This window comes from Mastigoproctus giganteus, chromosome 10 (genome assembly GCF_048544385.1).
Source record: "Mastigoproctus giganteus isolate SK-2022 chromosome 10, ASM4854438v1, whole genome shotgun sequence".
NCBI classification, from domain to species: domain Eukaryota; kingdom Metazoa; phylum Arthropoda; class Arachnida; order Uropygi; family Thelyphonidae; genus Mastigoproctus; species Mastigoproctus giganteus.
In genome coordinates this window covers 39,131,515-39,146,570 of record NC_143584.1, presented here as the reverse complement: position 1 = coordinate 39,146,570, position 15,056 = coordinate 39,131,515, and the positions used below count along the sequence as shown (strand labels likewise).

The 15,056-nt window shown below is 39.3% G+C and overlaps 1 protein-coding gene across 1 annotated transcript in view; it reads right to left on the bottom strand.

Moving 5' to 3' along the window:
• LOC150078991 (multiple PDZ domain protein-like) overlaps positions 1-15,056 on the bottom strand; it is a 798,800-nt gene that overhangs the window by 322,319 nt on the left and 461,425 nt on the right. The window contains exon 14 of the mRNA XM_090382913.1: positions 5,703-5,804. Within this exon, the coding sequence (XP_090239039.1) occupies positions 5,703-5,804 (102 nt within the window). The remainder of the gene's footprint in view (positions 1-5,702; positions 5,805-15,056) is intronic.

Below are 15,056 nucleotides of genomic sequence, written 5' to 3'. Positions count from 1 at the left end.
GGCTTAATGTCCAAGTTTGCAGACGATACAAAGGTTGGCAGGGTTGTCAAGGACACTACTGACACTATGCTGCTGCAACAGGATCTGGAAAGGTTGAGCAGATGGGCTGAGAGGTGGCAAATGAAGTTTAACATTGACAAATGTAAAGTACTACACATGGGAAACAGCAACCCCAGAGCAACGTATCAACTCTGTGGTACTACACTGACAGTGGTAGAGAATGAAAGGGACTTGGGGGTGGTTGTGCAGGCAGATATGAAGTTCTCTGAGCAGTGCAGACGGGCTGCAAGAGTAGCTCATGGAGTTTTGTCAATGATATACAGGAATTTTTCCAGCAGGGATAAGGAGGTGATTATTCCATTGTATAAGGCGATGGTCAGGCCACACCTAGAGTACTGTATACAGGTCTGGAGGCCTCATTTCAAGAAGGATGTAGAGCTGCTGGAACGAGTACAGAGAAGGGCAACAAGATTAGTGAATGGAACAAAGGGGTGCTCTTATGAAGAAAGGCTTAAGTTTTGCAAATTACAGTGTCTGGAGACTAGGCACCAGGAGGTGATCTGATAGAGGTGTATAAAGCCTTGAAAGTTTAAGCATGCTCAATGCTGATGGGATTCTTCCTCTAGCTCAGAAAAATCACCTGAGAGGGCATAAATTCAAATTGAGGAAAGAGAGATGTAGGATAGACGTGTTGAAATTTGCCTTTAGCCAGCGGGTGGTGGGTTGGTGGAACAGACTTCCATCCCTTGTGGTGGAGGTTGATAGCCTAAATAAGTTTAAGGCTCAGCTGGACAGGTATTTTGAACGAACAGAGGGGTGAAGTGGAAGTGGGTTTTTTTTTTTTTTTTTTTTTTTTTTTGGCTGATGCTGCAGAAGCTTGCTTTCTTGCATCAAATGCCTCTACTAATGCTAACATCAAAAACGAGTGCTTGCCCTCGAAAGTAATGCTTCTGGGAGCTCGTCAGGGACTCAAAACTCCAGCAATCTACCAAGTGATTGCACACCCGATTCGAGCCTCAAAACAGAAAAACCAAGTGCAAACTACCTTGGTTAAAAAGGAAATTGTTTTATTAGGAGACTCCATTGTCAGGGAAACGGGGAATATTTTTTGTAATAAAGATAGGTGGAGCAGAACCAGGGTATGTCTGCCGGGAGCAACTATTGATGATGTCACCAACAGACTGTCAGATTTTAAAGGGTGTAAAGAAAATATTATTATTCACGTGGGGACAAACGATATTAAACGTACACGATCTGACGGTTTGTTGGAAAAATACAGGACCATGCTGAGGAAATGTCGCGAGCTACACCATAATGTCTATGTGTCTGCAATTCTGCCCAGACACGATAGGAGGAACTGTATGTTAAGAGCCTTGTGGATTAACTCAAGACTTGAAGGAATCTGCAAGGCTTTAGAGGGTAAATTTCTATCAGCATGGCCTACACTTGTAGGTAGAAGGAATCTGTTTTGTAGAGATGGGATACACTTAAACAAAGGTGGTGCAAAAGTTTTTGCCAGTATTATTGAGGATACCTTAAAGGCTCAGGGAAACTGCTAGTTAGGGGGATGTGGGTAATACTGATACGCGTTTATCTGATAATATTGGTCAATGTAACTCTTGCACATACCTTAAGAGTTCTTATCTGTTACCCCAACTGGACGTATTATCTCGATGTTCTGGGGCCAAATACGTTTCACGTGAGCGGGTAGCTAATATCAGGGAAGAGAGCCTAAAAAATTTCAAGGGTTGTGTTAGGGTTGTAAAATATACAAGAACAGTAAATCTTAATTGTTTATACAGTAACGTTAGAAGTGTCGTCAATAAAATGAGCGAATTAGAACTGCTGGTTAAAACAAGTAACGCGGACATAATAGGGCTTACAGAGACGTGGTGCCACCCGGAAATTGGGGATGATGAGTTTCAGTACAGCTTGTATAATTTATTTAGGAACGATAGAGTAGATAGAAGGGGTGGTGGGGTAATGCTTCTTATCAGAAGCAGCCTGAGTGCGACGATAGCTTTCCCGGATTCAGACATTTCACATGCTAGTATAGAGTCTGCATGGTGTGAGATAGTTGGAAACAAAGGTACAATGCGAGTAGGAGTAATCTACAGACCAGGTGATTGTGAAGACTATGACAAAAGCCTCTACATGCAAATGGAATGGGCAAGTAAGCGTCAATGCCTTATTATGGGTGATTTCAATTTGCCTCTAATTGATTGGAGTAAATGGGAAGGAAACTCGACATGGGGAACAAAATTTTTAAATCAACTAGATGACTGTTATTTGTATCAACATGTCAGGGAAAGTACTAGAGAAAAGAATATCCTAGACCTCATCATCACACATGAATCAGATGACATAACAGGGCTGACAGTAGAGGAACCAGTAGCAGGAAGTGATCATGGAGTTCTACGGTGGATGATGACGAGAGAGGTAGCAGAAGTAAAAGGCAAAGGAATGGGTTTTAATTTCAGAAAAGGAAATTACTATGCTTTAAGGTACTACATGGCCTCTATTAACTGGGTAGATATCGCGCAGAGAATGAATACAATTGAACTGTGGTACGCTTTTAAAACATTAATCACAGATGCCTTGAATGCGTATATACCATTAAAAAAATACTCCACGAGAAGGGTTCCAAGTTGGATGAATAGTGAAGTTGCCACATTACTTGAGCAGAAAAAGGTGGCATGGAAAAGTTACAGAGCAATAAAAAGTACTGAAGCCTATAACAGCTACAAGGTGATGTGTAATAGAGCCACAGAAAAGGTTCGACAGGCAAAGGCAGTTTATGAGAAATCACTAGCAAAGAGAGCAAAGAGGGGGGATAAAGAATTCTTCACATATATAAATGCCAAGAAGAGCAGGACAAACCAGATCGGACCTTTATGTAAGGGAAAGGGGATAGTAATAAATACACCAGCTGCCGGTGCAGATGAACTCAACAGTTATTTTGCATCGATATTTACAAATGAAAAGCCTTTTGTGGCAAAGGGAAATTGTGGGAGCGAAGTTAAAAAATATGTAATTAATGATATTGAAATTTCGCAAGATTATTTAATGAAAAAACTTTCAAGCCTACAGACCAGTAAGGCTCCTGGAGTTGATGGAATATACCCTATAATCTTGAGAGAGGCGGCAAGCGAGTGCATTGAACCACTGAGGCTGGTTATGCGAGCATCACTAGACTCTGGGGAGATTCCCTTGGATTGGAAAAGTGCAAATGTATCTCCCATACATAAGGGTGGCTCTAAAAGTGAAGTGGGAAATTATCGACCTGTCAGTCTGACTTCAGTAGTAGGGAAAATCATGGAGGCAATGATCAAGGGTGGAATTCAGGATCATTTGGATCGAATTGAAATTTTCAAGGATACTCACCATGGTTTTGTAAAGGGAAAATCATGTTCAACAAATCTGGTTCGCTATTTCGAAAGGGTCACTCACGAGCTGGATTTAGGGAATAATTTCGACATTGTTTATTTAGATTTCAGCAAAGCTTTTGACTCAGTCCCACATGAGCGGTTGCTTTATAAGCTGGAACAGGTTGGAATCACTGGGAAAATCCTTAGATGGATAGAAGGATGGCTTCAGGGCAGGAGGCAGAGGGTTGTGATAAATGGCTATTCCTCAGATTGGGTTGATGTAAGAAGTGGGGTTCCCCAAGGATCAGTATTAGGACCACTGTTGTTTTTAATTTTCATAAACGACATTGATGAAGGGATAGAGGGCGTGATGTCTAAATTTGCAGATGATGTTAAAATTGGTAGAGTAGTTAATGATCACTGTCAAGCTGAGCTTCTTCAGAGAGACCTAGATAGACTTCAAGAATGGTCAGAAAAATGGCAGCTGTGCTTTAATCCAACAAAGTGTAAGGTATTACACCTGGGAAACAGTAATCCCAAAATAACTTATTCACTTGGTGGAGTTCAACTAAACCCAGTACTGGAGGAAAGGGACTTGGGTGTTATGATACGGTCAGACATGAAATTCTCTGAGCATTGTAAACAGGTTGCAAGGAAGGCCCATGGTGTCCTATCGATGATCTATCGAACTTTTGCAAGTAGAGATAGGGACGTGATAATCCCATTATATAAGGCTTATGTTAGACCACACTTGGAATACTGTGTTCAAGTATGGAGACCGCACCTAAAGAAAGACATCGAGCTTCTTGAAAGGGTGCAAAGAAGGGTAACTCGCCTGGTGAGATCGGCAAAAGGGCGTCCTTATGAAGAAAGACTTCGAATATGTGGGTTGCAGAGTTTGGAAACTAGACACCTTAGAGGAGATTTGATTGAGGAGTTTAAGGCTCTGAGAGGCATCAGTAAAATGAATGAGGACAAAATTTTCAAGATTATAAATGATGCTAGAACTAGGAGACATAAATTCAAGTTACGGGGGGAAATGTTTAGATTGGACTGCAGGAAGTTTTATTTTAGCCAGCGAGTTATAAATTACTGGAATAAGTTGCCTTCATGGGTGGTAGAGGCCGACAGTTTGGGGAAATTCAAAGGTCATCTGGATAGTACTTTCGGGTAAGGGAAGCGCATAGGATGATAGGATTAATTTCCTTTTTATTTATTTTTTATTTCATTTTATTATTTTTATTTATTTATTAATTATTATTATTTATTTATTTATTTAATTTTTGTTTTTATCATTGTTTTGTTCGGATTTTTTTTTTTTTTTTTTTGGCTGGTGCAGCATAAGCCATAGGCTTTCTTGCACCATACGGCCGTTACTAATACTAATAACTAATACTAATACTAATATAGCCAGGCATTCATTGGCATTTACAGAACCTTTTATAAACTGGAGGTGACCAACTCCGCGATACGAAATGCACCCCCATATCATTAGGCTGGTAGGGGATTTCACTGTAGACACTATACAGTCTGGATGGTATTCTTCACCACGTCTACAACAAATCGTTTGTCTCCTATCAGAGCCATGCAGGTTGAGTTTCTTCTCATCCGAGAAAATAACTGACTTCCACTGCTCGGGGGTCTATTTGACATGCTCCTTACACAAAATTAATTGGGCCTTTTTCATTTTATGCGTGAGGAGGGGCTTCTTCTTAGGACAATGAGCTACAAAGTCCATTTTTGAAGAGGCATCTTCTGACTGTTACTGCACTTGCTACCACACCTCTATGTTCTGCCCATTCTCTTTTTAGCTCAGACGAAAAAGCTTTACGGTTTTTAAGGCAAAAGTGCTTCAAAAAGCAGTCCTGTTTTGGTGTAGAGACTTGTTTGCGTCTGGTTCCTTTTTTCCTATCAGCAGATCAGTATTCTTTAGTTTGGAAAGAAATCTACGCACTGTCGACTGATTACAAGAAACTCTATAAGCAATATGACGGAAAGAACATCCTTCCTCACGTAAAGCAACAATAGCACTCTTACTTCATGGCATCAACTGCACGTAATTCGCCATCCTGACACAAGCAAGGAATAACTGCAACTCTTGCAGAGTGTGCTTATATAGCTGAAAGTAACAGCTGATGCAATATTATGTTATCACTTAGCATGTCAATCTTATCTGATGGAATCTGTAAGAAATATTACCATATACTTATGTTATTCAGATGACAATTACAATTTTAATGGGTGATGCAATTCTTTGAACACCAGTGTGTATATATATATGCACACACACACACACACATGCACACAGAAAGAACATGCATCATTCTATTTTACCTGTTCTGCAGGACTATTTTCTTGTATGTCTGATATGAAGATGCCCTGTCCAACTTCAGCATGTTTGCCTTCTATGATCATAATTCCTAAACCATGAGTAGCCTATTACAAAATATTCACAGTTAAAAAAAATAATGAGTTAAAGATAATTATAAATTAGATATCTATATATAATTATAAAGTTAAACTAACAGATCTGCTATTCCATTTTGTCAAAAAAGTATTATCATATGTATTCTTCTTTCTTTATAAATAAACATCACTATAACAATAAAATCTAATAAAGAAGTTTATAGCTTTAAGCTATATTTAAATCAGGAGCAAAAACTTCAGGCACATTAGAGCTATAAAATTCCACCATGCATAGTTGCCGGAAGCCTCAAGTTGTGTACACAGCAAAAAGCAAATGTTTGCTACAAAATGCATCAAACTCATATTGAAAAGTCAATCACCATCAATTGCTCTATCATGAAATAATTGTAAATGTAATTGTTCTTATTTATTTAATGCAGTGCATATGTATTATGTCTGGGTATGTGTATTCACAAGATCTTGATGCTGGGTAGACTGAAAAAAATGGGAATAACTCCTGGGAAAAGTATTCCCTACAGTCCCAACAGAAGAGGCCTTAAAAAATTCCTCTAATGTCATACAGGATTTAAACCCAGACCTCTCCAAATTAGTGATGGGTTGTGAGAACACTATACTGCCATTTAAACTTGCAATTCAAAAATAAAGAGCACTTCTCCTTGTGAAGAAGTATGTTGCAGTTTATTGGATATGGATAATGGAGACACTTTAAGGGATCAGCATTTCATATTTTGTCACAAACCAATTTTAGTGAACAATGGTTCCCCCAATTGATTTTCTTGCAATAGCTGGACCAACTCAGGGAAAAAAAATTTAAATTTTAACTAAATTACAAATAGTGATTCTGCAACTTGACCAAATGGTCACACATGCACATGTGCGCGCAAAATAAAAGACGCAAATGGGTGGTTGGGGCACAGAAATTCAAAGCAATAAGATGGTCTTAGTATAGAGAGAGGTGCTGATTTCAGCCCTTTTATTAGTATGATAACAGGATACAGAAAGATCTTGAAACAGTACCTATTATCAACTTATGTGCAGTTGGTACTTGTAGTAGATTATAAGTACTTAGAGTAATTTAGACAATTACACTACATGACAATTTTTTTTTTCGTCATACCTCTGGAACAAAAGTTGGTTATTCTGAACAAAGTTAACGTCCTGATTAAGAAAATATCATTCTTTTACTTGTCACATGTACATCATACGCTTTTTTTAAATTCCTTGTTTTTATACAATGTCAGCATACATGATTGTAATTATTACACACAATGTATATTACTTAGACATGTTTCCCACTCAATGATTCCCATTTATACTCCAGATTGCTTTGCCATTTAATGAACCAACGGTAATCTCCCATCATGGCAGAATCCCAGCGACCTTGGTATCATTTTTCCATTGCAGATACATCCTGGTGGAAGCACTCTCCTTGTTCAATCACTGACATCAGTAAGTTTTCAGGAAAGAAATCCAGCTGGGAATGAAGGAAATACATTTTCAATGACATTTTGCAGCACACGTTCATGTAACATTTCAGCAAGTTTGTCACCAATTGCTCATAGTACTCTTCTTTTCTCTTTCCAAGGAATCTGTGTACTACAGCCTTGAAAGATCTCCATGCAGCCAGTTCACTGTGAAATTCTTCATCTTTTAGGACCCTTCTTATTTGAGGATCTATGAAAATTCTTTCCTTCAGCTTTGCATGAGATAAATTTAGAAACATTTTCTATAAATATGCAAATCCTTGGCTTTCTTTATCCAGTGCCTTAGTAAAATTCTTAATCAGTCCAAGCTTGATGTGTAAAGTGGGAATAAAAACCTTTTGTGGATCAACCAATGGAACGTACTTTATATTGCTTTTGCCAAGAATATATTCATCTCTCTTGTCCCAGTGTTGTACGATGCAGTGTTTGGATGTTGCAAGACTATCCCACAAACACAGGAAACGACAGTATTTAGTGAAACCACCTTGCAACCCAAAAAACAGCCCAATAACTCTGAGATCACCATAAATATTCGAACCACAGTCATTGTAACATTTAGCAGCAAGAATCTGGGACATACTATCGTACGTTTCTTTCAGGCCAACAGCATGAGCAAGAGAAATTGATGGTAAAGTATTTCCATTATGAAGCAATACTGCTTTCAAACTTAGCTTTGACGCATCAATGAATAAATGCCATTCAGAGATATTGTGAGTTAGTTAGTTATTTGGTTTTTAGGAGCATTAGCAACTAAGGCCATATTGCTCCAGGATATGCGGTGGTCATTCCCTGACCTTTCCGCATCCTCCGTATTTGGTGGTGATGGGCTCAAACCCCGGTCTAATCAAGAAGCGTGTGCTACGCACTGCTGCTCCTTCCCACCTGGCTACGGAGGCGCCGAGATATTGTGATCAATGTTCAGTTCATACATAAGACCAATGACATCTTTGCAGACACACATGTTGTTTTGCATTGCAAAATATTTTGAAAACTCTTCATTTCACTTACAGTATATTGTAATGTTTGTACTTTTGGCGAGTAAGTTCCATTTTTGTAGTTCAGATCCGAGTAATTCAGTCTTCTCTTTGGGTAAGCCCAAGTCTCTTATCAAGTAGCTTAATTCTTCTTGTTCCACGTAGTGTGGAGCCTTTTCTTTTTCTGGCTTGTAGTCCAATGATAGATTAACAGTAGCCACTGGCAGAGGTGAAAGTGATTCTTGAACTGCTTCTATTGAAATGCAATTGAGCAGCAGCCTGGAAAGCAAGGCAATGGGATTTCCAGGACTACTGGGAGTCATATTGGAACAAGTAAATACATGGGCTGTGTTAGGGTAACTAAGAGTAGAAACAGGGGCTTGCTAGTGTGTGAGTGTAAATCAGAGTGTCTTTTAATGGAGGATTTTAATATCCCAGAGATTGGCTGGAATTTGTGGGATGGTCACTCACACACTAGCAAGGCTTTGTGGATTTATTAGATGATTGTTTTCTATAGCAGCATGTTCGGGAGCCAACTAGAGGAAGTAATACTCTTGATCTGATTACAGTAGTGATTCTTCATGCATGAAGAATCTGCAGAAAAGGAACCACTAGGTGGCAGTGATGACAGTGTGCCGAAGTGGGATTTACTGAAAGAGGTAACTACCATCAGGGGTAAAGAGAAGGGTTTTTGCTTTCAGAAAGGTGACTTCGGTGGTATAAGACAGTACTTAAATTCTATACAGTGGGACCAACTGATGATGTTACCAACAGCAAATTCAAAATGGGAGGAATTCAAAGAAATAATCTTGGAAGCTACTAGGCTTTTCATACCAACTAAGAAACATTCTTCAAGATTTAGGTCCAAATGGATGCCAGATGAACTAAACAGACATGTGAAGGGAAAAAAATGCATGGGATACATATAAATTAACGGGTGACACTGAAGCTTCAGATAGATATAAGCTGGTCTGTAAGCAAGTCACAAAGCAGGCAAAGACAGAATACGAGAAATCTTTGGCAAAGGATGCAAAGAAAAACAGCAAAAAGTTCTTTACTTATGTGAACTCTGGAAGGAAGGGGATGAATCAGATTGATCCACTTGATATCATTTGTTCAACTGTTAATGATCCTGCTCAGGTAACTAACAAACAATGAATATTTTGCATCTACATTCACACATGAGTTCTTCAGGGAGTGCAATGCCAGAGGTGTATTAAACTCTAGCAGTAAGTTAGATAACCGTGTAATAACTAAGAGTAGAGGAGCAATTGTTGAAGATAAACATAAGAAAGGCACCTGGGGTGGATGGAATCTACCCTGTTATATTAAAGGATGCAGCATAGGAAGTAAGCGAACCCTTAGTCATAATTATGAGTGCTTCCTTGGACTCAGGGGAAGTACCCATGGACTGGAAATGTGCAAACATAACCCCAATCCACAAAGGAGGATCAAAGGGAGAAACAGGTAATTACAGACCTGTTAGTTTAACTTCTGTTGCAGGAAAATAAATGGAGGCACTAATTAAAGAAGCATGGCAGGATCATCTAAACAAGACTTCAGTTATAGCTCGAACACAGCAAGGAATTGTTAAAGGGAAGTCTTGTCTGGCCAAATTTGATTGGATACTATGATGTTGTCACAAAGGAACTGGATGCAAAGAATAATTTTGATATCATATATTTGGATCTTTAGCATTAGGAGAGGCATTTGATGCAAGAAAGCAAGCTTATGCAGCATCAGCCAAAAAAATAAATAAATAATAAATAAAATAAATAAATAAAAATAAAAATAACCACTTCCACTTCACCCCTCTGTTCCTTCGAAATACCTGTCCAGCTGAGCCTTAAACTTATTTAGGCTATCAACCTCCACCACAAGGGATGGCAGTCTGTTCCACCAACCAACCACCCGCTGGCTAAAGGCAAATTTCCGCACGTCTATCCTACATCTGTCTTTCCTCAATTTGAATTTATGCCCTCTCAGGTGATTTTTCTGAGCTAGAGGAAGAATCCCATCAGCATTGAGCATGCTTAAACCATTCAAGGCTTTATACACCTCTATCAGATCACCTCGCTGGTACCTAGTCTCCAGACACTGTAATTTGCAAAACTTAAGCCTTTCTTCGTAAGAGCACCCCTTTGTTCCATTCACTAATCTTGTTGCCCTTCTCTGTACTCGTTCCAGCAGCTCTACATCCTTCTTGAAATGAGGCCTCCAGACCTGTATACAGTACTCTAGGTGTGGCCTGACTATTGCCTTGTACAATGGAATAATCACCTCCTTATCCCTGCTGGAAAAATTCCTGTATATCATTGACAATACTCCATGAGCTACTCTTGCAGCCCGTCTGCACTGCTCAGAGAACTTCATATCTGCCTGCACAACCACCCCGAAGTCCCTTTCATTCTCTACCACTGTCAGTGTAGTACCACAGAGTTGATACGTTGCTCTGGGGTTGCTGTTTCCCATGTGTAGTACTTTACATTTGTCAATGTTAAACTTCATTTGCCACCTCTCAGCCCATCTGCTCAACCTTTCCAGATCCTGTTGCAGCAGCATAGTGTCAGTAGTGTCCTTGACAACCCTGCCAACCTTTGTATCGTCTGCAAACTTGGACATTAAGCCCGATATACCATCATCAATATCATTTATAAATACAGAAAACAATAATGGACCCAACACTGAGCCCTGAGGGACTCCACTAATAACATCAGTCCACGATGAGCAGTGTCCATTGATTACCACTCTCTGTCTTCTCCCCCTCAACCACCCCTTTATCCATAGCAGCAATTTGCCTCCAATGTCACACTGCTCCAATTTGTGTAGCAGTCTTCCATGTGCAACAGTATCAAAAGCCTTTCTAAGATCCAAGTATATAATATCAAAGTTATTCCCTGCATCCAGTTCTTTTGTGACTGCATCATAGTATCCAATCAAGTTGGTCAGGCAAGACTTCCCCTTAACAAAACCATGCTGTGTCTGAGCTATAACTGAAGTCTTGTCTAAATGATCCTGCAGTGCTTCTTTAACCAGTGCCTCCATTAATTTTCCTGGAACAGAAGTTAAGCTCACAGGTCTATAGTTACTTGTGTCAGCCTTTGATCCTCCTTTGTGAATTGGGGTCACATTTGCACATTTCCAGTCTATGGGTACCTCCCCTGAGTCCAAGGAAGCTCTCATAATTATGGCTAAGGGTTTGCTTACTTCCTTTGCTGCCTCCTTTAATATAACTGGATAGATCCCATCCACCCCGGGTGCCTTTCTTGTGTTTATCTTCAACAGTTTCTCCTCCACTTTACTCCCAGTTATTTCAAGATTCTGTAGCTTACTGCTAGAGTTGAATACACCTCTGGCATTCCCCTTGCTGAATAACTCCTCATGTGTGAATGTCGATGCAAAATATTCATTTAGTTTGTTAGCTACCTGAGCAGGATCATCAACACTTGACCCATCAATATCAAGTGGACCAATCTGATTCATCCCCTTCCTTCTAGAGTTTACATAAGTAAAGAACTCTTTGCTGTTTTTCTTTGCATCCCTTGCCAAGGATTTCTCGTAATCTGCCTTCGCCTGCCTAACCTCCTTTGTAACTTGGTTGCATATCAACTTGTATCTATCATAGGCTTCTGTGTCATGTGTTAATTTGTAAGTATCCCATGCATTTTTCTTCTCTGCCATATGCCTCATTAGTTCATCTGACATCCATTTTGGCCTAAACCTTGAACAATATTTCTTAGTTGGTATGTAAAGTCTAGCAGCTTCCAAGATACGTTCTTTGAATGCTTCCCATTTTGAATTTGCTGTTGGTAACATCATCAGTTGGTCCCACTGTATAGAATTTAAATACTGTCTCAGTCCATCGTAGTCGCCTTTACGGAAGCAATAACCCTTCCCTTTACCCCTAATGGTAGTTACCTCTTTGAGTAAATCCCACTTCAGCACACTGTGATCACTGCCACCTAGTGGTTCATTTATCTGCAGATTCTTAATGCATGAAGAATCACTGCTGATAATCAAATCAAGAGTATTACTCCCTCTAGTTGCCTCCTGAACATGCTGATGTAGAAAACAATCATCCAATAAATCCACAAAAGCCCTGCTAGTGTGTGAGTAACCAGCCCCCAAATTCCAGTCAATATCTGGGAAATTAAAATCTCCCATTATAAGACTCTCTGACTTACTAGCCCACTCTATTTCCCTGTACAGTTCCTTATTATACTCATCAGAGTCATTAGGCCTATAGCACACTCCTACTCTCAATTTTGATCTCCCAATGCTTATGTCACACCAAACTGACTCAACACTGCACTGTCCAGCGATGTCGACTGGCTTCACTTCCTTGGTTTTTACGTGTTTCTTAACTAATAGCATAACCCCTCCCCCTTCCTATCCTGTCTATCCTTTCTGTAGACGTTGTACTCCCCAAATTGCGGTTCTGCATCCCTTATATCTGTGTGACACCACGTCTCTGATATCCCAACAATATCTGCCTTTGATGTTTTGAGCAATACCTCAAATTCATCAAATTTATTTACTAAACTCCTAGCATTGGTGTACACGCAAGTATACCTGCACCTGTTTCTATTCTTAGCTACCCTAACACAACCCATGTGTTTATTTGTACCGCAATGGCTCCTAGAAAGGAGCCATTGCGAATCTCAGAAAGGCTTTTGATACTATTGCACATGGAAGACTGCTACACAAGTTGGAGCAGTGTTGCATTGGAGGCAAATTGCTGCTATGGATAAACGTATGGTTGAGTGGGAGAAGACAAGGAGTGGTAATCAATGGACACTCCTCTTCATGGACTAATATTATTAGTGGAGTACCCCAGAGTTCAGTGTTGGGTTCATTATTGTTTTCTGTATTTATAAATAATATTGATGATGGTATATCAAGCTTAATGTCCAAGTTTGCAGATGATAATAAAGGTTGGCAGAGTTGTTAAGGACACTACTGACGCTATGCTGCGGCAACAGGATCTAGAAAAGTTGAGAAGATGGGCTGAGAGGTGGCAACTGAAGTTTAACATTGACAAATGAAAAGTACTGCATATGGGAAGCAGTAACCCCAGAGTAATGTATCAGTCGTAGAGAGTGAAAAGGACCTGGGAGTAATTATGCAGGCAGATATGGAAGTTTTCTGAGCGGTGCTGACGGTCTGCAAGAGTAGCTCATTATATCTTGTCAATGACATACAAGAATTTTTCTAGCAGGGATAAGAAGGTGATCATTGCCTTTTATAAGGCAATGATTAGGCCACACCTTGAGTACGGTATACAGGTCTGGAGGCCACATTTTAAAAAAGGATATAGAGCTGTTGGAACGAGTACAGAGAAGGGCAACAAGATTAGTGAATGGAACAAAGGGTTGTTCTTAAGAAGAATGGCTTAAGTTTTGCAAATTATAGTATCTGGAGACTAAGCACCTGCGAGGTCATCTGACTGAGGTGTATAAAGCCTTGAATGGTTTGAGCATGCTCAATGCTGATGGAATTCGTCCTCTTGCTCAGAATAATCGCCTTAGGGGACATAAATTCAAATTGAGGAAAGACAGTTGTAGGATAGATGTGTAAAAGTTTGCCTTTAGCCAGCAGGTGGTTGATTGCTGGAACAAACTTCCATCTGTCGTTGTAGAAGTTGATAGCAGATTCAAGGCAGAACTATAAAAACATTTGGAGTGAGTGGATGGGTGAAATGAGAAGGGTGTGTGTGTGTGTGTGTGTGTGTGTGTGTGTGTGTGTGTGTGTGTGTGTGTGTTTTGGCTGATGCTATATAATCTTGCTTTCTTGCATCATGAGCCCTTGCTAATGCTAAAAATCATGTGAAGTACATGGTTCTGCGACACGTGGTAAAACAACTTCTTCTATACCTTCATCACTATTTCCAATACCTCAAGATTTTGGTGGCACAGGTACTGGCAGTTCTTTACTGTGTGGCACTAGCCTAATTGCTGATGGAATATTTGGATATTTGATGCAGTGCTTGTTCCTTTTGGAAACACCTTTTATTTTTGTCATGCAGAAATAGCAGTCGTCGAAATGATTCTTGAGCTTGCACCACACCATAGGGACAGCAAAAAATAATGCTGTCAGCTTGCCATATAACCAAACCCTTAAGTTCATTGTACAAGTAATACAACAGATGTGTGGAGCCCAATTTTTTTCTTGGTCACCGATCTTGCAGTCGAAGGTACAATGAATATGCAACTTTTGTGACATTGTATATTTTCTTCCTCTGAGTTTTTGGGGTTAAGTGTCCACATACATAACAGAAATTGTCTGGGTGATTGACATAAGTTCTGTGCTTTTTCTCCTCCATTTTAACAATGCATTAAACTAAAAACAGTAAAAGCAATTGGTAAATTTGAAAAGAAGGTGAATTCTTGAATGGCGTAATAAAATTAATAAAAATACTAACTTGTCTGAAAAAGTGCATCAAAATCAAAATATACTATATTGCAAGAACAGTAATGACGTACTTGCTTAACTTTTAGCCCAATGAAAAAAAAAAAACAACCAAAGGTTAATAAGTTTAAAAATTGCATTTCAAACAGTAATGATATCTTTGTACAAAATCCAGTTATCTTTCTATATCTTAAAACTGAGACGTGGTAGGAAATTAATGATTGATTTTAAATTCTATACATAAAACTTGACCAGAAACAACCAATGATTTGCTGGAGGTAAAAATCATGTTGGGTAGAGTTATTAATAAGATATAAGAACATATGTTAATATTAAATATCCTCTCCAAATTACATTAGAAAAAAACAAGTTTCAGAATTTAGACTCCCCACTTA